At 43.8% G+C, this 25,548-nt stretch overlaps 1 protein-coding gene across 7 annotated transcripts in view; it reads right to left on the reverse strand.

Moving 5' to 3' along the window:
* PKNOX2 (PBX/knotted 1 homeobox 2) overlaps window positions 1-25,548 on the reverse strand; it is a 765,290-nt gene that overhangs the window by 20,241 nt on the left and 719,501 nt on the right. For all 7 annotated transcript variants that reach the window (XM_030220835.1, XM_030220833.1, XM_030220836.1 and 4 more), the window contains one exon: window positions 12,862-12,938. In XM_030220835.1, coding sequence (XP_030076695.1) covers window positions 12,862-12,938 — 77 coding nt within the window. The remainder of the gene's footprint in view (window positions 1-12,861; window positions 12,939-25,548) is intronic.

The raw sequence follows: 25,548 nt of genomic DNA on the forward strand, positions 1-25,548 counted from the left end.
CCAGTTCTTTGGTCACCCAGTCAAAGAAGTCAATTAGATTCGTTTGGCAGGATTTTCCTTTGGTAAAGCCATGTTGCCTCAGGTCCTGTAACCCGTTGGTTTCTAGAAAGTTAACTATCCTTTCTTTCAGCAGCGACTCCATTATTTTTCCTACCACTGACATGAGACTTACCAGTCTGTAGTTTCCCACTTCTTCCCTGTCTCCACTTTTATGAAGAGGAATCACATCTGCTCTTCTCCAATCTCTCGGAACCTCCTCTCCTGTCTCTAAAGATCTATTAAATAAAAATTTAAGAGGTCTTGCCAGGACCTCTCTGAGCTCCCTCAGTATCCTGGGATGTATCCCATCCAGCCCCATAGCTTTGTCCACCTTCAGATTCTCCAGCTGTTTATAAACTCTTTCTTCTGTAAACGGCGCAGTATCCACTCCATTCCCAGATATTCCATCGGCAGCCAACTGCAGTCCTTCACCAGGATTTTCCTCCATGAACACCGAAGAGAAGTAATTGTTTAGCATGTTATATTTATCCTCCTCATTCTCCACATAGCCATTCTCATTATCTTTCAGTCTTGCAATTCCATTCCTTTCTTTTCTCCTTTCTCCAATATATCTTAAAAAAGTCTTGTCACCTCTCTTTACACCTTTAGCCATTTTCTCTGTCGCTAGCACTTTCGCTTCTTTGAGTTTAATCCGATAATCTTTTCTGAGATCTTCTCATTATGCTCCTTTGTATTTCTTGGACAAAGCCTCTTTTGCTCTTATTTTTTCAGCTACTTGTTTAGAGAACCATACAGGCTTCCTGTTTCTCTTGTTTTTGTTTACTTTCCTCACGTAAAGATCAGTTGCCATATTTATAGCAGCCTTTAGCTTTTACCACTGATTTTCCACTTCTCCTATGCCTTCCCATGCCAACAGCTCCTTCTTCAGGTTTTCTCCCATTTTATCAAAATCAGTACGTCTGAAATCCAGTACTTGGAATTTTGTGCGCCCGCACTCTGTCTTCGCCCTTATATCAAACTATACATATACATAGGTGGGCACCCACCCAGATCTTGGAAACACTTCCTCCATTCGTGAGCACTAGATCCAGCATCGACTCTTCCCTCGTGGGTTCTGTCACCATTTGTCTGAGCACGGCACTTTGATGGGAGTCCACAATCTCCTTACTTCTTCTTTCCGATTCTGCAGAAGGGACATTCCAATCTGCATCAGACAAGTTGAAATCTCCCAACAGTAGCACCTCCCCTTTCATACCAATCTTTTGAATATTCTTGTCTAGCTTCTCCGCTTGTGCTGGAGGTCTGTAGATGATCCAAAAAGCTTCTTCCTTTCCCCAGGTTCCCCCCATTTCAGCTGCTCTGATATTGTCTTTCACTCTTAGCACCAGTCCTCCACCTCTGCAGCCCTCTCTATTCATCCTAAAAAGATTATAGCCCGGTATAGTCACATCCCATTCATGGGAATCATTGAACCACATCTCTGTAATAGCAACAATATCCAAGTTTTCTTCAAACATCAGGGCTTGCAAGTCTTGAACCTTTTTACTTAGACTACGAGCATTTGTGCTCATTACTTTCCATGTGCTTAGTGAGTTTAGGTGGTTTTCTATATTTACATGACCTTTCCCTCTACCATCATGTTTATTCTGGGGGTGACTTTATGAATTCCCTTGTTTCCTTTTGTCACCCCAGCCTTCTAGTTTAAATGTATAGAAAGATACTGTCTGAATTTCTCCCCAAGGATCCTTTTTCCTGTCCCAGAAAGATGTGACAAAATAAGATGGGAGAGTTAGAATATATAGAACTAAATGATGAGATAGATATCTCAGAGACTTGATGGAAAGAGGACAATCAATGGGACACTGTTAACAGGGTACAAATTGTATTGCAATGATAGAGAGGATCAAATTGGTGTGAGGGTTGCGCTATATGTTAAAGATGGAATTGAGTCAAATAAAATAAACATTCCACATGACACAGATAGCAGCATGGAATCATTATGGAGAGAAATTCCATGTGTGAAGGGATGGAATATTCTTGTAGGGATGTACTACCATCTGCTGAGACAGAACAAACAGATGTTTACAGAGATTAGGAAAGCTGGCTATAATAATGGGTGATTTCAATTACCCCGCTATTCACTGGATAAATTTTACATGAGGGAGATAACATTTCTAGATGTAATAAATGACTGCTTTTTGGAGCAGCTGGTCCAGGAACCAACAAGAGAGGGAGCCATTTTGGATCTGGTCCTTGGTGGCATGCAGGGCATAGTGAGAGAGGTGGTAGTAGTTTTGGGTCCCCTGGGAAACAGTGATCATAACGTGATCAAGTTTCAGCTACTATCTGGGATGTACCCGCAAAGGAAATCTACTGTAGCTGCATTTAATTTTTGAAAGGGCAACTATAATAAAATGAGGAAAATGGTTAAAAAGAAACTAAAAGGATCGCCTGCGAAGGTTAGGACACTAAATCAGGCATGGTCATTATTGAAAAATACCATCTTGGAAGCCCTGTCCAGATGCATTCCACATATTTGCAAAGGTAGAAAGAAGAGAAAACGTCAGCCAACATGGTTAAAAGGTGAAATAAAAGAGGCCATTACAGCCCAAAGATTGTTGTTCAAAGAATGGAAAAAGGACCCACATGAAGAAAATAAGAAGCAACATAAGCAATGGCAAATGAGATGCAAAGCATTAATAAAGAAGGCTAAAAAAGAATATGAAAAGAAACTTGCTGCAGAGGTTAAAACTCACAGTAACAACTTTTTTAGGTACATCAGAAGCAGAAAGCCTGCGAGTGCAAAGTGGTGCAAGTGGGAAAGAGGAACACGAAATATAGCTATGTAATGCAAGGTTCCACATTAGGAGAACCGACCAGGAAAAGGATCTAGGTGTTGTCATTGACGATACGTTGAAACCCTCTGCTCAGTGTGCAGGTGCATCGAAGAAAGCAAATAGAATGTTAGGTATTATTAGGAAAGGACTGGAAAACAAAAAGGAGGATGTTATAATGCCTTTGTATTGTTCCGTGGTGTGACTGCACCATGAATACTGTGTGCAATTCTGGTCACCGTATCTCAAAAAAGATATAGTGGAATTAGAAAAGGTACAAAGAAGGGCGACTGAAATGATAAAGGGGATGGGATGGCTTCCCTATGAGGAAAGGCTAAAGTGGCTGAGGAGAAATATGATAAAGGTCTATAAAATAATTAGTGGAGTGGAATGGTGAATTGCTTGTTTAAGCTTTCTAAAAATATTAGGATTAGGGGGCATGAAATGAAGATACTAAGTAGTAAATTTAAAACAAATTGGAGAAATTATTTCTTCACTCAACGTGTAATTAAACTCTGGAATTCATTGCCAGAGAATGTGGTAAAAGCAGTTAGCTTAGCGGATTTTAAAAAAGGTTTGGATATTGAGAGGAAGTGACATCACCGCACAATATGGCAGCCTAGCTCCTTCGGTCCCGCTTCAGACACGCTAACAATTGCTCTATCCTCCTCCATTGGCCCCTTTTTCGCACAATAAAAGCAAGTATAAGTTTGCAGAACCTTGAAGACTATGAGCAAATCCTCTTCTTCGCAGAAAAAATAGGTGGACCGTCCAACGGGATGAGCAGGAGGTAAGGCCTTGGGGCGCCATGTGTCACTGGCGCAGTTTTCCTCTTCTTACTCAGATTCTGCATTATCTCTAGCAGAATCACAGTTGCCTCCCTCGAAAAAGGGTATTTCCAGTGAGCTCTGGCAGTTCCTAACTGGGATACAAGCAAACAGTAGAGCCTCTAAAGAGGACATTTTTGGACCTCTGAGAGCTGGAGGGAAGGGTGGAAGACATTGAATTTAAATTAGATGAGCATGTGGATTTGATCTCGACTCATACCTCCAGCATCCAAGAGTTGGGGAAGCAGTATGCAGATTTGCCCTATAAGTTGGACAATTTGGAAAATAGGGACCGTTGGAAAAATCTCCGATTTCGAGGTGTGCCAGAAGGTGGAAAAACTGAGGACGTCTCGGACATAATCCAACTCCTCTATGCTACCTTGCTGGGGTCTGAACTGGGTTTGGCCCAGATTGAATTGGAAAGAGCTCACCAATCTTTGGGTCAGCGTGTGCATAACTGGCCACGAGACATAATTGCACACTTTGTTAAATTTGCCGATAAAGAACTCATACTTACTCATGCCCAACAGATGCCCAACCTGGAGTACAATGCTTCTAGTGTTGCTGTGTTCCAGGATCTGTCCCAATTCACTCTGCAGCAGCGGAGGCTGATGAAACCCATTTTGGATATCTTAAGTAAGGAGCAGATCTCGTACAGATGGGGTTTCCCCTTCTCTCTCAACTTTGCCCTGCAGGGCAAACATCATCGGGTACAGTCTCTGGCGGGTGCCTGGAAGCTTCTACACACAGCAGGTTTGGCTGCGTCAGCTGCTCACCTGAACACGCTGGCTCCTGCAACAAAAGCCAAACTTCAGCGGTGGCAGAGGGTCCCTGCATCTTCCAAGAAGAATGTGGAAAAAGTTGCAGCAATGGCTGCAGAGAAATGACTTGGACGTTATACGCGCACAGCGATGTTTATCTCCTTAACTTATCGGAGTGACTTCTGAGTTATTTTTCCTATGGAATGGGGAGGGGGGAGATCTCCTCTCTTGACCTGTTGGCTATGTGTTGTAAGTATGTGTATGGCCTGGGTATATTTCCACAATAGGGTATTTGATTGAGTCGCAGTTGATTTGAGGTTGTATGGATGGAGAGTGACGAAAAAGAGGGGGTAAGCCTTTGACTGAATACATGTGTTGTGGGGGGGGGGGAGGTGACTGGGGGGGCCCAACCTTTAATACTAGTTGTGTGAGTGTGAGGTAATATGTATGAGGATGTATGGTGAGATAATATGCATGAGGGGCAACGGGTTGACACTATGAGTTTATGTATGGGGAATAGCGTGTGGAGATGGGGAGGCTATATGGTGGAGCTTGCCTGGGGTGTGGTGGGTTGTTTTTTTGTTACATTTGTTTAGTTCCTCGATTTCCCATTCAGGGATTATATACCTGCTGTCTGGTGTAGATTATGTGGGTAAAGGGGAGGGTGGGATGTGTGTGTGTGTGTGGGGGTTAATGTTATGGTTCTGTGTGGGAGGGATCCTTTTGGGTATATACCTTATTGTAGTCCCAGGAGTTTCAACATGGTTTGGGAAAAGGCGATTGGAACTATTGAAATATTGTTTACATTTGGAATTAGCATTATGAGATGAGTGGAGATTGTAAGGTCTTGTCCTACAATGTAAAAGGTCTAAATATGCTTCAGAAACATCAAAAGCTCTTTAGAGAATTGCTACAGTTCAAACCGTGTGTTGTATTTTTGCAGGAGACACATCTTTGCCGTGCACATGAAAGGCTTCTCTCTCATCCTTGCTATCCCACTGCCTATTTTGCCTCAGCTGTCGATTCTCCTAAGAAATGTGGGGTTTGCCCGAAGGAGAAGAGATGAGAACCTGGAGACCCTGAGGCCTGGAGGAGGAGAGGGTCCTGAACTGATTGGCAGCCTGAAGACATCAGGGGGAAAGTGCAGGGAATATAAGCTGTTTGTTAATCATCTTTATCTACTAGCTAACTAGCTGACCTAGAAGAGCTTTTTGACCCTTGATGCAGGCGTTTGTACGCCGAAACACGGCCCGTGTCGGGTATTCATCATTAATAAAGGATTGCATTTTTCTCATTCCTGAAGGCCCAGTGTTTACTTTTTCTGTTTGTTTGGTTGCTTTTGTATGCTGCTTTCCCTCTGTTTTGTGACTGTATTTTTGCAGGAGACACATCTTTGCCGTGCACATGAAAGGCTTCTCTCTCATCCTTGCTATCCCACTGCCTATTTTGCCTCAGCTGTCGATTCTCCTAACAAATGTGGGGTAGATATATTGATACATTCTTTATTAGCAGTTCAGGTTGTTAAGATCAAATGAGATCTGGGTAGGCGTTTCTTATTTTTACACATTACTACTGATGAGGTAGATGTTACCTTGGCATCTATATACGCCCCGAATGATCACCAGGGGGCTTTTTATGCCCGTCTACGGAAGGTTCTCGCTCCATTTCTCTGAGGTACTTTGGTCATAGGTGGGGATTTCAACGCCACACTGAACCCCGATCTTGACCGCTCTCGTGGATCTCCTAGAGTGGACTCTAACACATCTTCTGCCCTGAGCTCCCTCATAAACTCTTTGGACATGTGGTGTCTGTCCCACCCGTGGGCGCGGGACTACTCTTACTATTCTCCTATACATGATTCATACTCACACATTGATTACATTTTTTTGGGTTTTAGATTGGTTGAAAGAGGACTGGATGCTGGTATTGGTAACATCAGACCATGCACCGATTTGGGTTTCACTACCCTCCCTTAGGGAGAACGTCAAAGACAAGCGATGGACTTTAAACACCCGCTTTTTGCAAGAGGCTGAGGTGGTGAGAGGCTACAGAACTGTACTAAAAGAATATTTGGAAAACAACATTGACTCGGGCCCCCCTTTGAGTATAGTTTGGGATGCTATGAAGGCTGTATCTCAGGGACATTTAATTGGCTAGTAGACACGCCCGTCTCCAAAGGGCACAGCTCACAAGCTGTCTGGATAAAATTCAACGTCTGGAGTCTAGTCACAAGGCAAGGGGTTCCCCTGAAACACTGCAGGAATTGCGTGCCCTTAGGCTCCAACTAGATGCCATTTACTCTGAGCAACTAAGTATGTTGCAAGCATGGCAGAAAGTGCGTTCTTATGAATTTACTAATAAAGTGGGTCATACCCTTGCCCTTAGACTGCGTAAACAAAGGGTCGATCGCACAATCTTGTGTGTCTGAGATTGTAAGGGAAGGACCTTGAACACATCCTCTCAGATACGTTTGCATTTCCAAACTTTCTATCAATCCCTGTACTCGCAGGAGATTCAACCCAATCAAGAGGCCATTTTGGAGTACTTAGCATCTTGCAACTTATTCCCTTACCCCTGCACAACAAGCTAATCTGGACAGGCCGGTCACTTCGTTAGAGATTCAAAAGGTTATTAAAGGTCTCCCTTCTCAGAAATCACCTGGTTTAGATGGCTTTCCTAATGAATTTTACAAGACATTTGCCCCAGATGTGGCTCCTCTTTTTACAGACTTACTTAACGAGATTGAACTGGGGTAACTTTGCCGCCTTCTATGATGGAGGCCTGGATTGCGGTAATACCAAAGCTGGATAAAGACCACACTGACTGTCCTCGTATCGTCCCATCTCCATTCTAAACGCAGATGTTAAGATTTTAGCAAAAGTCCTGGCCAATCCTGGTCTTACCAACTCTTATACACCCTGACCAGGTGGGGTTCGTGGCTCACCATCAAGCCATGGACAACATTAGAAGAGTTGTGGATTTGTTATACTTATCCAAATGTGACCAGATTCCCTTCTTAGTCTAGATGCAGAGAAAGCTTTTGACAGGGTCCCATTGGCTATTTATGTACCAGGTCATGGAGTATTTCGGGATACGCCCTGTTTTCTGTGGCTGAATTCAGGCCTTCTATAACTCTCCTAAAGCATGTGTTCAGATTAATGTTGGAAATTCTGCCCTGTTCTCCTTGTTTAGGGGTACCCATCAGGGGTGCCCCTTATCTTCAATGCTCTTTGTGATGGTTATGGAACCTTTTGCATTGAAAGTGCGCTCGAATCCTGATATCTCAGGTATTCGCTTTGCGAGTCGGGACTACAAAATGGCCTTATTTGCGGACGATGTATTGTTAATACTTGACCATTAACCTCACTCCCTAATCTTTTGCAAGTCATTGGTGAGTACTTTGTGGTCTCTGGGTTTAAAATCAATATGAACAAATTGTAGGCTTTAAATGTTACCTTACCTATGAAGCTTGTGGACTCATTGCAGGCTTCCTTCCCTTTTTGCCAGGCTACAAGTGGGATTCGCTATATGGGGGTTTTCCTGACTTACATAAGTACATAAGTAATGCCATACTGGGAAAAGACCAAGGGTCCATCGAGCCCAGCATCCTGTCCACGACAGCGGCCAATCCAGGCCAAGGGCACCTGGCAAGCTTCCCAAACGTACAAACATTCTATACATGTTATTCCTGGAATTTTGGATTTTTCCAAGTCCGTTTAGTAGCGGTTTATGGACTTGTCCTTTAGGAAACCGTCCAACCCCTTTTTAAACTCTGCTAAGCTAACCGCCTTCACTACTTTCTCCGGCAACGAATTCCAGAGTTTAATTACACGTTGGGTGAAGAAAAATTTTCTCCGATTTGTTTTAAATTTACTACACTGTAGTTTCATCGCATGCCCCCTAGTCCTAGTATTTTTGGAAAGCGTGAAAAGACGCTTCACATCCACCTGTTCCACTCCACTCATTATTTTATATACCTCTATCATGTCTCCCCTCAGCCGTCTCTTCTCCAAGCTGTATAGCCCTAGCCTCCTTAGTCTTTCTTCATAGGGAAGTCGTCCCATCCCCGCTATCATTTTAGTCGCCCTTCGCTGCACCTTTTCCAATTCTACTATATCTTTCTTGAGATGCGGCGACCAGAATTGAACACAATACTCAAGGTGCGGTCGCACCATGGAGCGATACAACGGCATTATAACATCCTCACACCTGTTTTCCATACCTTTCCTGATAATACCCAACATTCTATTCGCTTTCTTAGCCGCAGCAGCACACTGAGCAGAAGGTTTCAGTGTGTTATCGACGACGACACCCAGATCCCTTTCTTGGTCCGTAACTCCTAACGTGGTTCTTTTTTCCCACATGCATCACCTTGCACTTGCTCACATTAAACATCATCTGCCATTTAGCCGCCCAGTCTCCCAGTCTCGTAAGGTCCTCTTGTAATTTTTCACAATCCTGTCGCGATTTAACGACTTTGAATAACTTTGTGTCATCAGCAAATTTAATTACCTCGCTAGTTACTCCCATCTCTAAATCATTTATAAATATATTAAAAAGCAGCGGTCCTAACACGGACCCCTGAGGAACCCCACTAACTACCCTTCTTCATTGTGAATACTGCCCATTTAACCCCACTCTCTGTTTCCTATCCTTCAACCAGTTTTTAATCCACAATAGGACATTTCCTCCTATCCCATGACCCTCCAATTTCCTCTGTAGCCTTTCATGAGGTACCTTGTCAAACGCCTTTTGAAAATCCAGATACACAATATCAACCGACTCCCCTTTGTCCACATGTTTGTTCACTCCTTCAAAGAATTGAAGTAAATTGGTCAGGCAAGATTTCCCCACACAAAAGCCATGCTGACTTGGTCTCAGTAATCTCTGATCTATTCTCTGCTAACTATTCGGGACTGCTTAGGGCCATCGCTGGTGATCTGGACCGTTGGGAAGAATTAGCTCTTTCCTGATTTGGCTGCATAGCCATTGTTAAAATGAATATCCTGCCCCACTTACTTTACTTGTTTCAGGTTTTCCCTTTGAAGATGTCCAGGGGGTTTCTCTCTAAGTTACAAGATCATCTCACACATTTTATTTGGTCCGGTAAGTGTCTGCATTTACCTCGATCCTTCCTGTATCAAGTCAAGAGGCGGGGAGGGCTGGGAGTCCCTAATATTTAATGGTACTACAAGGAAGCTCAAGCGCGTGCAGCTTTAGAATGGTATCAGGCACATCCTCATAAACTCTGCATGCACTCGGAACAATTTTCTGTAGGTTCAAGACCGTTAGGAGCTCCTGTGTAGCTCCCACGTAAACATAGACACCTTGGGGCGGGCTTCTGTCCCTCGATCTACCTTTTATTATTGGGACAGTCTCTTCAAATCATTGCTCAAAACCCACCTCTTCAATGTCGCCTTTGGCACCTAACCACTATACCACTATTCAAGAAATCTAAACTGCCCCAACTTGACATTTCAATCTTTAGATTGTAAGCTCCTTTGAACAGGGACTGTCCTTCTTTGTTAAACTGTACAGCGCTGTGTAACCCTAGTAGCAATCTAGAATTGTTAAGTAGTAGTAGTTCCTAAACCAGGATCGCATCTTGTCACATCTTACGCCTATAGCCTTCAATCCTCTGTTCCCCCCTGGTAATGTTCAGGGGGTCTTCACCCTCTAGTACTCTGAGGGCCTCAGGACCTTGGGTCAACCTTTTGATAAGACTCCATGCTAACTTTTCTTTCCATATTGGAGGAATTTCCTTCTGTGTCACGAGATAGATATGCTTACCTTCAGATTTCTCATTTCCTTCTCTCTTCATTTATCCAATCTGTAATTTTACGGGAGGATTATTTTCTGGAGTACCTATGTGGGGACTCCAAGTCCACGAGAGATTTAATTACCTGCTTATATAAACACCGGTGTTCAGAATCCCCAATATACATCCTGCATAGAAGGAACTGGTAGCGCGAGCTGGGTCTGGAACTAGGAGAGGATGAGTGGGGGAGTACTAGAAAGTGCACTGGCGAAGGTGTCTCTCTATGTACCTTTCAAAGAGAATGCTGTAAAAGTTTTGTTTCGTTGGTACCTCACACCTGCACGTCTCTGACGCATCTACCCAGGCCCTCTCGGGTATGTGTTGGAGGGGCTGTGGGGAACTTGGTACAATGAGTCACATCTGGTGGTCGTGTGTTAAAATTTGTGCTTTTTGGAAAACAATTCAACACAGACTGCAGCGGTGGTTGGGATGCCCCATTCCTTGGTCACCAGTGTTTTTCCTTTTTCCCAAGAAGGTCCCAGGATTAACGCCTCCTCAGGTCACTTCGGTGCAGCACACCATGAGTGCTGCCCGAGTGATCTTAGCAGCACACTGGAAGCAACAAGCTGTTCCTTCATTGGTGAAGTAGTTCAACAAACTCTGGAATATCTGTGAAATTGAGCGTTTATTAACAGAGCGTAGGCACCAGATACACAAATGGGAAGTCATTTGGGACCCTTTTACTTCTCATTGCTCTGGTTGAAACTTACTTACTTGGACCATGTTGGATTCTAACTAGGCGCGGGGTTTTCTATACCTCATTGGCTAGTTGAGAGGTGGGTGGGCTTGGGAGGGAGGAGGTGGGGGGCTAACTTTCTTTATTATACAAAACGTTTCTTAAAGTTTTGAAGTTCCATATGGATACCTTTCTCCGGTTGGGGCTGGAGAAAACGTTGCCTCTACTTTTCATTGTTATATATGTTTTTATATGCATATTATGGCAGACTTCACATTGTTGTTAAATGACTGAGTGTTTCTGTTTTCCTCCGTGCTTGAACTATTAATAAAGATTTCTTACAAATTAAAAAAAAAAGGTTTGGATTTCTTCTTTAAAGAAAAGTCCACAAGCAATTATTAAGATGGACTTGGGAAAATCCACTGCTTATTTCTAGAATAAGCAGCATAAAATGTATTATACTGTTTTGGGATCTTGCCAGGTACTTGTGACCCGGATTGGGCTTGATGGACTTTTGGCCTGTCCCAGTATGGCACAACACATGTTCTTATGTGATGGACAAGGGCTGTAGTTTGCTATTCTTTTGTCTGTGATTCTTATTTATATTTTTATAGTAAACCACTTTGATCTGTACTACAGTAATAGTGGTATATCAAGAATAAATAACCTAACCAAAGATACCTTGCATACTTTGGAGCTGCAGCAAATTTTAAAGCAAAATTAAACACATTCCTTTGCTTTCAAAATTGATGCAAAGTCCACATCACCTTTATCTGAACCTGTGCAATCTGAAAACTACCGTGTTATGTTTCTTGTTATTTATATTTGCTATACCTCAAAGCAGAAGAACATGATAAAACGAACACCATTATAAAAAGGACAGAACACAGTCATTAAGGGCAGGGGAAGGAGACCAGACATGCAATCAGACCCCTTACCCACTAACACTTAAGTATGGGAGGTGCCATATGCCAGTTCAAAATAAGAGGTTTTAAAATGTCTGAAAGCCCACCTGTGTACATACACTGGGTGCTGTGAAGGAAGTGACAGACTGCTGGGAGTATCTAGGAGAAAAGTGCATGACCCTTGTGTTTCTACTGGTGTTTAGGAGACAGATGCAGAATGGCCTTGCTCTGCTACTCAAACCAGTCACTGCAGCAAGACTGCATAGTTAAAAGCTTCAGGTCAGGGTTTCTTCAAGAGTCCGGCTGAGCCTCTTAGACAGTAAATTAAAGAGGCCTTGAGGTACAATCGGTAAGTTGCTTGTTTATTGTACTCTATAACCCGAGTTCAAATCCCACACTGGCATAGCAGGCATCCATCCACTTTTGGTTAGTAAATGACTACCTGGCCTTAGCTTGGGGTGAAGCATTTGGGGGAAGCCAAAAAACCATCATAAGAGACAGCCCCACAAGTCACTCTCGACTTGGTACTTGTGCATGGGGAACAAGAACAACTTTTCCCTTTAAACAGGGATCCATGTAAGCAGTGGCGTAGGAAGGGGGCGGTGGGGCGGTCCGCCCTGGGTGCACGCCGCTGGGGGGGTGTCGGCTCCACTGGTTCCCTGCTCCCTCTTCCCCGGAACAGGTCACTTCCTGTTCCAGGGCAGAGAGAGCAGGGAACCAGCGGAGCCGACGCAGCTCCAAGCGACGTGCAGTCGGGGCGGATCGGCCTCTCTCCAGCTCCCCGCTTTCCTACGCTAGTAAGAATGCGCTCCGGGGGGGGGGGGTGCGCAGCGGCGACCCACCCCAGGTGTCAGCCGCCCTCGCTACGGCACTGCATGTAAGGATTATGACTGTTCAGCAACTACTGATGTGATTCATCAAGCAGCATTTCCAGCCCTGGCATGAGATGTGGTAAAAAGGAATTAGACTATGTGTGAAAGGAAAGGATGGATCTGGAGTGCTGAATGTGCTGATTTTCCTAGAGTATCAGGACTACTCACCAGTTATTAACCTGCAGTAGTGTGAGATTTGTCTGGGCAGCAATCTGTCGCTTCTCATCTTCTGTAGGGTACGGATGCTGAGGAAAGACCACAAAGAACAGAATCACAGAGTGGCTAAGTTCAATATTACAGCACAAGTTCATGGTCGTATTACAAGACAGCCAGAGCTTGCCACCATAACACAGCATGTGCCAAACTCAACACTTGGGAAGGGAAAGGTGATGGGACTTGATATTCTGCCTTTCTGTGGTTACAATGAAAGCAGTTTACATATTATATATAGGCACTTATTTTGTACCTATGGCAATGGAGAGTTAAGTGACTTGCCCAGAGTCACAAGGAGCCGCAGTGGGAATTGAACTCAGTTCCTTTTTTTTATTTTTTTTTTAATTCTTTATTTATAATTTTAATTACAATACTCAAGGATAACCTTGTTCAGAAATACAGGATCAAAACAGTAATAGAGGTATTCCAAACACTTTCCATATCTTATTATATCATCATTTATCCCTCTAAAAACCAAATTAAAGTGTTTATAATGTCAATCATAGTAATTTGAAACCTTTCTTAGACCACAAATCATGTGCTGAGAGGAAAAAGAGTTAGAGAAGTAATATAAAGAAAATTATCAAATTTATAGGAAAAGGCTGCGGTATTCCAGGATATATTCATTTCACTTGTTTCATTTCCAAAAACGATTTAAGTTGGTCCGGTGAAAAGAAAGTATATTTTGTTTGACCAAGTTTAACTATACACTTGCATGGATATGCGAGAAAAAAGGAGGCTCCTATATCTATTGTTCTCTGCTTCATAGCCAAAAACTGTTTCCTTTTTTGTTGAGTCATCTTAGTGACGTCTGGATAAATCCAAACCTTAGAGCCATAAAATTGAGCTTTGAGGTTTTTAAAGTAAAGCCTCAAAATAGTATTATAATCCTGCTCAAAAACCATTGATACTATCATTGTAGCTCTGTTCATTATAATATCCGAGGATTGTTCCAGGATATCAGAAATATCTTGTAAATCTGGAATATCTTTATCAGGGCCATATTCTCCACTTCTAGACCTAGGAATTAAGTATATTTTATTTCGGGGGGGGTATTGCCTCTCGAGGAATTTTCAAAATTTCTATCATACATTTCCGAAAGGTATCTATCAGAGTTTCCCCCGCTACTATAGGGAAATTCAGGAAGCGGAGATTTAGGCGCCTGTTAAAATTTTCAATTTGTTCAATTTTACGTCTAATGTCCAAAGAATCTTTAGCAACCACACTTTTAAAGTCTTTTAAAGTATCCACTTCTTTTTGCAGTATTTGAACTTGCTTTGTCAAGTCATTTTTAACAGAGTCTACAGTTTTATGCAATTCTTCAAATTTAGTATTAAGATTAAGTACATCACCAGACGTCTTTTGTAGTGTTGTAGTAATCTGGTCCAACATCACCTTAAGCGTTTTTAGAGTCACCTCTGAGGTCTGCGCTGTGGAAGAGGCACTTCCCTCAGCGCCCCGAGTCGTCGCTTGCATGCCTGGGTCCTCACTAGATTCCCCTATCAACAAACCTTCAGGGTCGACGGGGTTTCCCACCAGGGCTGCCCTCGACGCCGGGCTGGGAGGGATCAGTGAGACAGATGGTGGAGATAGGGAGACTTCCTCTCCCGGCGGGGAGTCCGCTTCTCCAGACAAACCCGCAATGGGATCCGCTCCCCGTAAAAGCCTGGAAGCCCCGGGGAAGAAACGCTCCAGCGATGTTTGGGCTGGTGAGGAGGTTGAGGTAGGTGCAGGCGCTAATCTCAACACTCCTTTGCGCTTAGAATGAGGCATTTCAAAAAGCAGGAAAAAGTTCAGCTCAAATTCACATAGAGCGTCTCAACAACTAACCGGTGCGGCAGCCATCTTGGTTTTTCCCCCCACTGAACTCAGTTCCACAGGTTCTCAGGTCGATGCAATAACCACTAAGCTACTCCTCCACTCCACAACAGAAACCCAGCTCACTGTCCCACTAAAACACACTGCAAATTCACCATTACAACTCCTGCCATCCCAGTGCACTACCAGCTCACTGTTACTATGACTTCTACAACAGACCATTATAAGCTTACCTCACAGCACTCCAGTCTTTGCCATAAGCTTTGAAGCTGCATTACAGCTCAAGCTCCAAGGTCATCACCCAAATTCTATATCAGGGGAACGATGTTAGCTGAGAAAAATTATGGGCTACTTTGTGGAGAAAAATTTATTTTGACTGGTGTTCGGCTATATAAACAGGAGGACAAGTGATTATCCATATATTTTTAATTGATTTATTCTATTGCCTTGTAGATATCTGTTGAAGTGTAATTCATAAGGTAGAACCTGTGGGAAATTATTATTATCTTGGTGCATATGGAAAGTCCAATGAAAGACAAATAATAATATTATCCTGAGGTGTCCTCTATTGGAGGACTTAGTTTGGGTGACAAATCAATCTAAAGGCTTTTCTCACTATTAATATATTTTTTTCTTGTATATTTAGCATTAGACATCACACTGGTTATCTCAAAGCACAACATACCTGAGACTTCTATCACAGTGCAGCTCAGCTTCCCTATTTCACCTGCTACAAACATAGCATCCCTCAACATCAAAGATTTCCATTAAGAGTACACTCCAAACTGATTCTTACAACTGTCCCCATCATAGCATATCCCCAATATATCCTCTCAACTGCTTTTCATAGTGTGACCCATGCTTATTCTCACAACATTTTCCATCACAAAACTGCCCAAAATTACCATCACAAACAAAAAAAAGCAACACTGGGCCTTCAAGACTGGGACAATTAAAATTCTTTATTGATGACCCGACACGGGCCGTGTTTTGGCACTCAACAGTGCCTGCCTCAGGGGTCAAAAGGGGTACTTGAGGTCAGATGCCTTTAATCCAGCCCAGCTGGCAGAGAAATCTTTACTAAAAACTTATCTGAGGCCCGGATAGAGGGAATTACAGAAATCTAAGCATGAAATAACAAACAAATAAATGAATAAGCAAAGGGTGGATTTATCCGGAAGCGAATGAATTGCCCAGAACTCTCTTTGGACAAAGAAAGATTTTTTTTTTTCTCCATGAGATTTGAGATCTGCAACTCAAATGTTAAATATTTATCCAGGGCAGTGGCGTTCCTAGGGGGGGCGGTGGGTGCGGTCCGCCCCGAGTGCATGCCGCTGGGGGGTGCCACGCGCCTGTCGGCTCCACTCGTTCCATGCTCCCTCTGCCCCGGAACAGGTTACTTCCTGTTCCGGGACAGAGGGAGCATGGAACGAGCGAAGCCGACAGGCGCGCGGCACCCCCCCCCCCCCCCAGCAGGTAAAAATGCACCAGGGGGGAGGGTGTCCTTTCGCCGGGGGGAGGGGGACGCATCAGCGATCTGCCCCGGGTGTCAGCCACCCTAGGAACGCCACTGATCCAGGGTAACTCTAGTTTTTCAGAGGGATCTTTGTACCCTGGCTAGAAGGTAGGGTAGGGATGAGTCAACCATTGAGATACATTTGGATAAGAACACAGCACATCCCATATCATCCTGCCCACACCCTGGCAGGGTCAAACATTATTATTATTATTGATGGAAGAAAGTTTTATGGTATTTTCTTGCATTTGCTTGTTCTGAATTGTATTACGTATGTTGTCTTGCATTCTGCCCAGAACTTCAGAAAGCAATAATAAATAAATTGTACACCTTGGTCTTCTTTCAAAGGCATAAAACTGCATGTGAGTCTGGCTCATTGAATAGAAGCTTGCAGATTTGGGATACAGGAATGAGGAGACCACTACTGGAAGAGGAGTGGCTTTTCTCAGGGAGAATTTCGCCAAGTGGGTCAATTTTGCGCATACCATGACAAGAATGAACCTCACTCCTAAGCCAGGGCATGTGGAGTATGATCTCAGGTTCTCTAATTTACTGCCAACGCTCACCGTAGCACTTGCATTGTGCCAAAGAGAGATTCCCTCTGGAGTACATAAGATGTAACATGTATAGGCAACTTATCCAGGTGCACTTGGAAGTTTTTTTTAATCAAGCCTGTGGCACCCAAAACAATGGGAAGTATTTCTGTATCTTTCTGCCACATTTTCTTGGTCTCAGTCTGCATTTCTTGGTACTTGAGGATCTTCCCTCTCTCCACACGATTCATCAAGTAAACACTTGGGACAGACACTTCTATAATCAATGCCATTCTGGTGATTTTCTCTTTTACTACTATGTCCGGTTTTCTGGCATCTGGGGATAATGTGATACTGCTGGAAAGTCTCCGTGTAATAAAAAAAAATGGCTTCTGAGGCTGTGTCAGCTTTGTTGAAGCTTCCAGATAATGTAGTTTCTCATCCTCATGGGAATGCTGGTTAACTCTGCTCTGGATACTCAAGTCTTCTCTGATGTTTAGATTATTATCCTCTTCATTCGATGGCATCTCTTTTGTTCCTTCATGACAGTAATGCACCTTGTCCTTGGTCACTTTTTACTTTTCAAATGTCCTTCTAAATATGTGAAAATGTACATGTAAACCCAGCCACGCCTTACTATAGAAAATAAATACAGGAGACAGAAAGACAAACAGAAGTTTTTAATTGCAAAAATATTTTTAAAAAAGGTAAATTAACAGTGAGAAGCTAAATATTTACAATGGGAAAAAAAGTTTTTGCAGAGAAGGAAAACATATTTACAGAGTGTAAAACCAAAAAACCCACTGATAGCAGAAGGTGTTGGGTTTTGATGATGACCCTGCACCTCAGGCCAATTAGAATCTGGTTTTGGCCTCTGACCAGAGTTACTTGCAGCCACTAAACTGCCATTGCTGGGGAGCTGCTGCAGCTGGTGGGGGTCCGTCTTCTTTCTCCTCTTCAGAAGAGGTTTCTGAGACCTGGAGAGATGCTGCCGAACAGAAGAAAACAAAACATTATACTACGATGCCAAAAAGGAGAGCGCACGTGAAAAACACAAGCTGTTGTGTATGAGGCTACAGAGACCCCTCCACACAATCCAACTGTGAAAATACTTTGATCAGACGGAGTTATCCTTAATCCTGTGGGTCAATAGATATTGCACGTTGTCCACAAAAATTCGCAGACTCATGAAAAGGTGCCTGAACATCAGTTTATACATTACGGAGGGATTTCAATAAATGGCGCTGAAAAATTCAGCGCTATGCACTATTCTATAAAGGACATGTGTCTTATATAGAGCCTAACTTTTGGGTGCTGGACTTAACGCCTGCTGAAACCTGGTGTAAATGCTGTAGCCCAAGTTAGGCACAGGGGGTATTTCTGTAATTCCATGTGCAAATTTCTGGAACACCCCTGACATGGCCTGAGAACACCCTTTGGGAATAGCATATAGTGCCTTACAGAATAGCGTGAATAGAGATGTGCAAGCAAATTTTAATGAGTACCAATTAACATCAATATTTGGTTGTTAGCTCCCAATTATTGATGGTTCAGAGCTCATAATTCAATTTATTTCCGCCTGCATTTCAGAAACGTGCTCAAAGTTGGGTCAGCAACTTTGGGCGCCATAAGTAGAATCTGGGGGTAGATTACTGGCAGCCCCCCTTTATAACTTCAATGACACCACACTAAGGGGTCCTTTTACTACGCTGTGCTGAAAAATGGCCTACAGTAGTGTAGACGTGTGTTTTGGGTGCACAGAATTATTTTTTTAGCAGACCTACAAGAAATGCCTTTTTTTTTTGCCAAAAACGGATGTGCGGCAAAATGAAAATTGCCACGCATCCATTTTGGGTCTGAGACCTTACACCGAGCCATTGACCTAGCGGTAAGGTCTCATGGGGTAACCAGGCGGTAATGGTCTACGCGCGTCAAATGCCACTTGACAAGAGCTGCTGCTGCGCAGTAGAAAATAAAAAATATTTTTCAGATGTGTGTAGCGGACGCACGCCAAAATTGAAATTACTGCAAGGGCCACACGGTAACCGGGCGGTAGCTGCAATTTGGTGTGCATTGGGTGCACATAGGCGCCTACGCGGCTTAGTAAAAGGGCCCCTAAGAGTTTAGTTAACTTACAAGATTCTAAGCCGACTCTGTCCATCATCTCCTAAGTTTCGAACCTTGCAAGTTTATTGCCAAGAAAAATGTTATCAAAGTTATGTCCAAGAACAATTAAATCATTATCATAAAAGCAAACCCCAACTAAATGCTTTTAAATATATTAAAAAAAATAATACAAGTCTTTTAATAAAAGGTTCTAGTCTAACACCCCTGCCCCCCCCCCCCCCACCCACCCAGCTTCCCCGGAGCACACTGCAAACAGCATGCATACATGGCAAAGATATTACCTGTAGCAGGTATTCTCCGAGGACAGCAGGCTGATCTTTCTCACAAGTGGGTCGACGATCCGCGTTGGCCCGGGAACCGGCATAATGTATAGCAAATATGAAAAAAGTTTGCTAGAGCCTTCTGGCGCGTGTGCAGCGCCACATCGTACATGCGCGGAGTGCCTTCCTGCCCACCGTGCGACTGTGCTCCTCAGTTTAATCCAAAAGCATAAACAAAAAAACCACAACAACTCCAAGGGAAGGTGGGCGAGATTGTGAGAATGATCAGCTTGCTGTTCTCGGAGAATACCTGCTACAGGTAAGTATCTTCACTTTCTCTGGGACAAGCAGGCTGTATCAAACTCACAAATGAGGAATCCCTAGCTTCCAGGCTCACCCAAAACAACAAACATTTGACAATTGGGCCTCGCAACGGCGAGGACATAACATAGATCAACCTGAAACTATATACAAACTAGCTGCGAGTGCAGCCCGGAACAAAACAAAATGGGCCTAGGAGGGTGGAGTTAGATTCTAAACCCCAAACAGATTCTGCAACACTGATTGCCCAAACCAACTGTCGTATCGGGTATCCTGCTCAAGGCAGTAGTGAGATGTGAATGTGTGGACTGAAGACCATGTCGCAGCCTTGCAAATCTCTTCAATGGAGGATGACTTAAGTGAGCTACCGACGCAGCCATGGTTCTAACATTATGAGCCGTGATGAGGCCCTCTAGAGTCAGTCCAGCTTGGGCATAAATGAAAGAAATGCAATCTGCTAGCCAATTAGAAATGGTGCATTTACTGATAGCGATTCTATGTCGGGATCAAAAGAGACAAACAACTGGGCGGACTGTCTGAAGGGCTTTGTCTGCTCCATGTAAAAGGCCAACGCTCGCTTGCAGTCCAAGGTGTGCAAGCTGCTTTCACCAGGGTCTGCATGGGGATGAGGAAAAAATGTTGGCAAGACAATCGATTGGTTCAGATGGAACTCCGACACCACCTTTAGCAGGAACTTAGGGTGATTGCGGAGGACTACTCTGTTGTGATGAAACTTAGTAAAAGGTGCATCCACTACTAAAGCCTGAAGCTCACCCTATGAGCTGAAGTAACAACCACCAAGAAAACAACCTTCCAGGTGAAGTACTTCAGATGGCAGGAATTCAGTGGCTCAAAAGGAGCTTTCATCAGCTGGGTGAGAACGACGTTGAGATCCCATGACACTGGTGGAGGTTTGACAGGGGGCTTTGACAAAAGCAAAGCTCTCATGAAGCGAACAACTAAAGGCTGTCCAGAGATAGGCTTACCTTCTATACACTGATGCATTAATTGCACTAAAGTGAACCCTTACGGAGTTGGTGTTGAGACCAGACTTTGATAAGTGTAGAAGGTACTCAAGCAGGGTCAATACATCGCAACCTGATTGTCTGTTTGAACTAAAATAATTTGGTTGGACAGCCAATCTCTGAAAGTCTTTAGAGCGTTCCAGATCGCTCAGAGCTCCGAAGGTTGAGCTGAAGACTTGTCTCCTGGAGGGACTAGGCTCTTTGAGTGTGAAGTCAATCTACATGAGCTCCCCACCCCAAGAGTGATGCATCCGTCATCAGCACTTTTTGTGGCTGAGGAATTTGAAATGGAATCCCAAGGTCAGATTGGACCGAACTGTCCACCACTGAAAAGAGCTTACAAGCTCGAAGGACACTAGGATGACATCTTCCAGACTCCCCATGGCTTGATACCACTGAGAAGTCAGAGTCCACTGACCAGATCTCATATGAAGACGTGCCATGGGTGTAACATACATTGTGGAAGCCATGTGGCCCAACAACCTCACCATCTGCCGAGCTGTGAACTGCTGCAATGTCTGACCCTTGGACACGAGGGACAGAAGGTTATCCACACACGTCTCCAGAAGGTAGTCTCGAACAGTCCGTGTATTGAGCAGGGCTCCTATGAATTCCAATTGTTGGACAGGACGGAGATGGGACTTGGGGTAGTTTATTACGAACCTTAGTAGCTCGAGCACCTGAATAGTCTTCCGCATGGACTCCTGAGCACCTTCCTGTGAGGTGCTCTTTACCAGCCAATCACTGAATTGGGGAACACATGCACTCCCAGTCTGCATAGTGATGCTGCAACTACCACTAGACATTTGGTAAACACCCTGGGAGCTGATGTGAGGCCAAATGGTAGTACGCGGTACTAAAAGTGCTGCGTCCCCAACCAAAACTGAAGATACTTCCTGTGAACTGGAAGTATCGGGATGTGAGTGTATGCATCCTTTAAGTCCAGAGAGCATAGCCAATCATTTTCCTGAATCATGGGAAGAAGGGTGCCCAGGGAAACCATCCTGAACTTTTCTCAGACTAGAAATTTGTTCAGGGCCCTTAGGTCTAGATGAGACACATCCCCCTGTCTTTTTCTGCACAAGGAAGTACCTGGAATAGAATCCCTGCCCTTCTTCCCCTGGTGGAACGGGTTCGACCGCATGAGCCTTTAGAAGGGTGGAGAGTTCCTCTACAAGTACCTGCTTGTGCTGAGAGCTAAACGAATGAGCTCTTGGTGGGCAGTTTGGAGGTTTGGATATCAAATTGAGGGTGTATCCTAACCGGACTATTTAACCTCCCCCCAACCGGTAAGTCTTCTGGCATGGACAGTTTTATGGTGGTTATGCTCTGCTGGAGCCAGTCAAAAGCTCGTCCCTTGCTTTTTCTGGGGAGCAGCAGGGGCCTTAGGCACATGCGTTGATGAGCATGAGCGCGCTGGGGTGTAGCCTGAGCAGGCTGGCGAGCCGCCGGAGCATACCTACACCTAGAAAAGGCGTAAGAAGCACTCCGGAAACCACCAAAATACCTCCTAGATGAGGAGCTGATCGCAGAAGGTGCCCGGCGGGAGAGAGAAGTCATAGCATCGGTATGCTTCTTGATCTGGTCAACCAGTTCCTCAACTTTCTCTCCGAACAGGTTATCCCCCCCGGCATGGGGCATCCACCATTCTCTGCTGGACCGAATGGTTCAGGTCAGAGACATGCAGCCATGAGAGATTCTGGATGGCACCTCAAAAGTGTTGTAAGTGTCCCTGGCCAAGAACTTGTGACAAGCCTTCTGCTGCTTGACCAGCTGGCGAAAAGGCTTGGCGTGCTCCGGAGGGAGTGCATCAACCAAGTCAGACAGCTGCCTCACTGAGTTCCACAAGTAGACGCTCGTGAAGAGCTGGTATGATTGGTCCGTGTTTGTAGCAGTTCCTTTTCAAGTCTTACTGGTGCTTCCCATTTTGAATTATATTTTGGCATGTTTTTTCAACATATATTTTTGGACTAATTTGTTTCTAGAGTTTCTCTTTCTTGTAATTTTTGTAGGGACTTTCACTAAAATTTTCCACACTTAACTTTGGATATATCACATATTTGTGTGTTATTACAATAACACTGACCTTCTCTAACTTCCCTATTCACTCTCCTCCTCCTTCTTCTTTTCCCTTCCTAATCACTACACATTACTAACTGAACCTGATTTGTTATCCGAATTGACAATGTTATTAATCTATGTAAGCCACAATGAGCCTGCAAATAGGTGGGGGAATGTGGGATACAAATGCAATAAAATAAATAAATAAATAAGCAGTAAAAATTTGAAGGGTTTCAAAGTTCAGGAGAATTGATGATGTATAGAGCATGATAGTGAGCTGTTTTTATGGCTAGTCTCACTAATAAACAAGCTCTGCTGAAGGATCAGCCTATACTGAACTCTACTTGTGTTTCCCTTCTTTAAAATAGTAAAATATTAAAATACATGAATATTAAGTTTTTGGTGGTATAAAGTTATTATTATCATTTCATTGGAGAGTGTGGAATCTTTTATTGATTTACTCAGTATTAGGGATTGACTATGAAAAAATAAAGGCACAAATAAAAGGGTTACCCTGGCCGAGCAAGCCTAAGTACGGCCCGCAACGAAAAAGTAAAGGAAACTTAAAACGCGGGCCAATAACACTAAACAAAAATAAGGGTACTTTTTTTATTAAAATAAAAGGATAATAAAGGGTAAAAGGTGAAAAAATAGCCGAAAGGCACTGACAAAAACAAGGAAGGCACTTTCCTGGCAAGTAGAGGCGCCACAGAAAGTACCACTGCTCCTCACGTAGAAAAAAACAAACTGAGAAGCACGGTCATGCAGCGGGCGGGAAAGAACTCTGTGCACACGCGGTGCCGTGCTGCATGCGCACCAGAAGGCTCTAGCAAACCTTTTTCATATTTGCTATACATTATGCCGGTTCCCGGGCCAACGCGGATTGTCGACCCACTTGTGAGTATGATACAGCCTGCTTGTCCTCGGAGAATGTGGAAGTTCACTAATTAAAGGTAATGTCATGTAATTTTTCCTTTGAAAATGCACTCCAATACATATGTATGTATTTATTTATTTGAACATTTTATACACAAACTCTTATATCAACAAATCTCAGAAAAAGTCATAAAACAAGTCATAAAATCATATAAAAAGAGAGGGTTAACCCAAGCATCCTATTGTTCATAGAATCCTTTGTGACCCCTACTTTTCTCCAAAAGCTTTTTAAACAAATAAGCTTTACAGGGTCGATATTCAAAGTGATTTAACCAGACAGAAAGGGCTCCTGGCTGGTTAAATCAGCTGTTCGGGGCTAACTGCTAATTTTCAGCAGCAGTTAACTGGTTAGTTTTGCTCAAAATAGCAGCCCCGAATTGAAAACCGGCTATTTTGGGGGCAATCTGGGGGCACATTTGACACTTGGCTGGTTAAGGGCTGATAAACAGGACCGCATAAAAGTCAGTCCTATTTTTATGCGGTGCCCCATAGCTGGTTAGGTGTTAAAGATAGCAGTTAACTGGCTATGAGGCTCATTTTCAAAGCACTTAGCCTCCCAAAGTGCTTTGAAAATATGCCTCATAGTATGTGTTAGTTGGCACCCGTTGAACATCAGGCCCTACTTTTTTCTGAAATCCTATAAATCTTTAAAGGCTGCACTTTCACTTTCGCATATGAGCACGCCTACTTGCGAGTCTCAGTTACTAACACAACTGTCCAAAACACCCTGGTCAGAAACACACAAACCTGCCCAGTTTATAATCCCTAATGCATTGCACTATTTACTCCCCCCCCCCCCAAAAAAAAAAAGAAACTATGAGTTATAAAAGGGCATTCCATGACATGGCGCTCACATTTTATATTACATTATATTACCAGAAATTGCTATTCTGCCCTCACCAAAAAATATTAGTTCGGAGTAGATTACATATCAATGAAACAGTACAGTAAACTGGGAGCTTACAAAGCTATAATAGAGGACATGACACAATGTTAACAATAAGTCAATTAAAACTAATCTAAAGTTAATCAGGAAGCACATATTTCTTGAATAAAGCTGCCTTAAGCATTTTGTGAAAAAAGACATATCGAGGGAGAGAAATCAGAAAGGCTGGCAAAGAATTCCAAGTTTTAGCTGCCTGATAGGCAAACAGGCTGCAGAAATTTCTTTTATATGAAGGAAATGTAATCGCAAATATTGTCGAGTGTTATATTTTGAAGGCAATATATTAAGGAGCACAAATAAGCTGGGGCAGAATCCTGAATAATCTTGAAAATGAAACAACATAGTTTAAAGATTATATGGGCCTCCATCGGCAGCCAATAAAACTGGACATAATAAGGAGTTACTCTATCAAACTATCTCACCAGTTTAAATTCTGTGGACACGATGATCAAAAGTAAATGTGAGTGCCAGAGGCCACTAGCGCCTGCATTTACCCAGCGCCCATGGATCAAATGTAGCTCCCCGGTATTCCACCCATATGACCAGAGCACTGCACTCTGATCTTACAGGCCAAATAGTTCCTTAAACCTTTGCCAGCTCAGAACTGGTGCTAGGGTTAAGGCTCCTTCTCCTCCCCCATCCATGTGCACCCCCGGACTCCCCAATGGCTGAGGCCCTGGTGGTCTAGCCGCCCCTCACCCTGTACCTTGTAGTAAGAAGTGACGAGGAGGGAGTAGCACTCCCTACTCCTTCCCTGCTCAGTGCATCCTGGAATTTGCTGGGTGGGGCTTCCTTATCATAGGGAAGCACTGGGCAGGGCAAAGCATTGCCATTTTGGAGGTGGTGCTGGAAGGAGGAGGGAGTGCTACTCCCTCCTCGTCACTACTTAATATAAGGTACAGGGAGGGGAGGTGGGGGGACGCTAGACTACCATGGTGGGTGGGGGTGGGGATATATAGCCCACTGGGCCACCTGGAAATTACCTTTTGTGTTGGGGTGGGGGGAGGCACTAGGTCACCAGGGCCTTGGTCTTTGGGGAGGTGTACGGACCTCCAGCTCCTGTGTTTGACAGGTCCAGGCTTTTGACTGCCCAGACTTT

Source organism: Microcaecilia unicolor, chromosome 12 (assembly GCF_901765095.1).
Source record: "Microcaecilia unicolor chromosome 12, aMicUni1.1, whole genome shotgun sequence".
Classification (NCBI taxonomy): domain Eukaryota; kingdom Metazoa; phylum Chordata; class Amphibia; order Gymnophiona; family Siphonopidae; genus Microcaecilia; species Microcaecilia unicolor.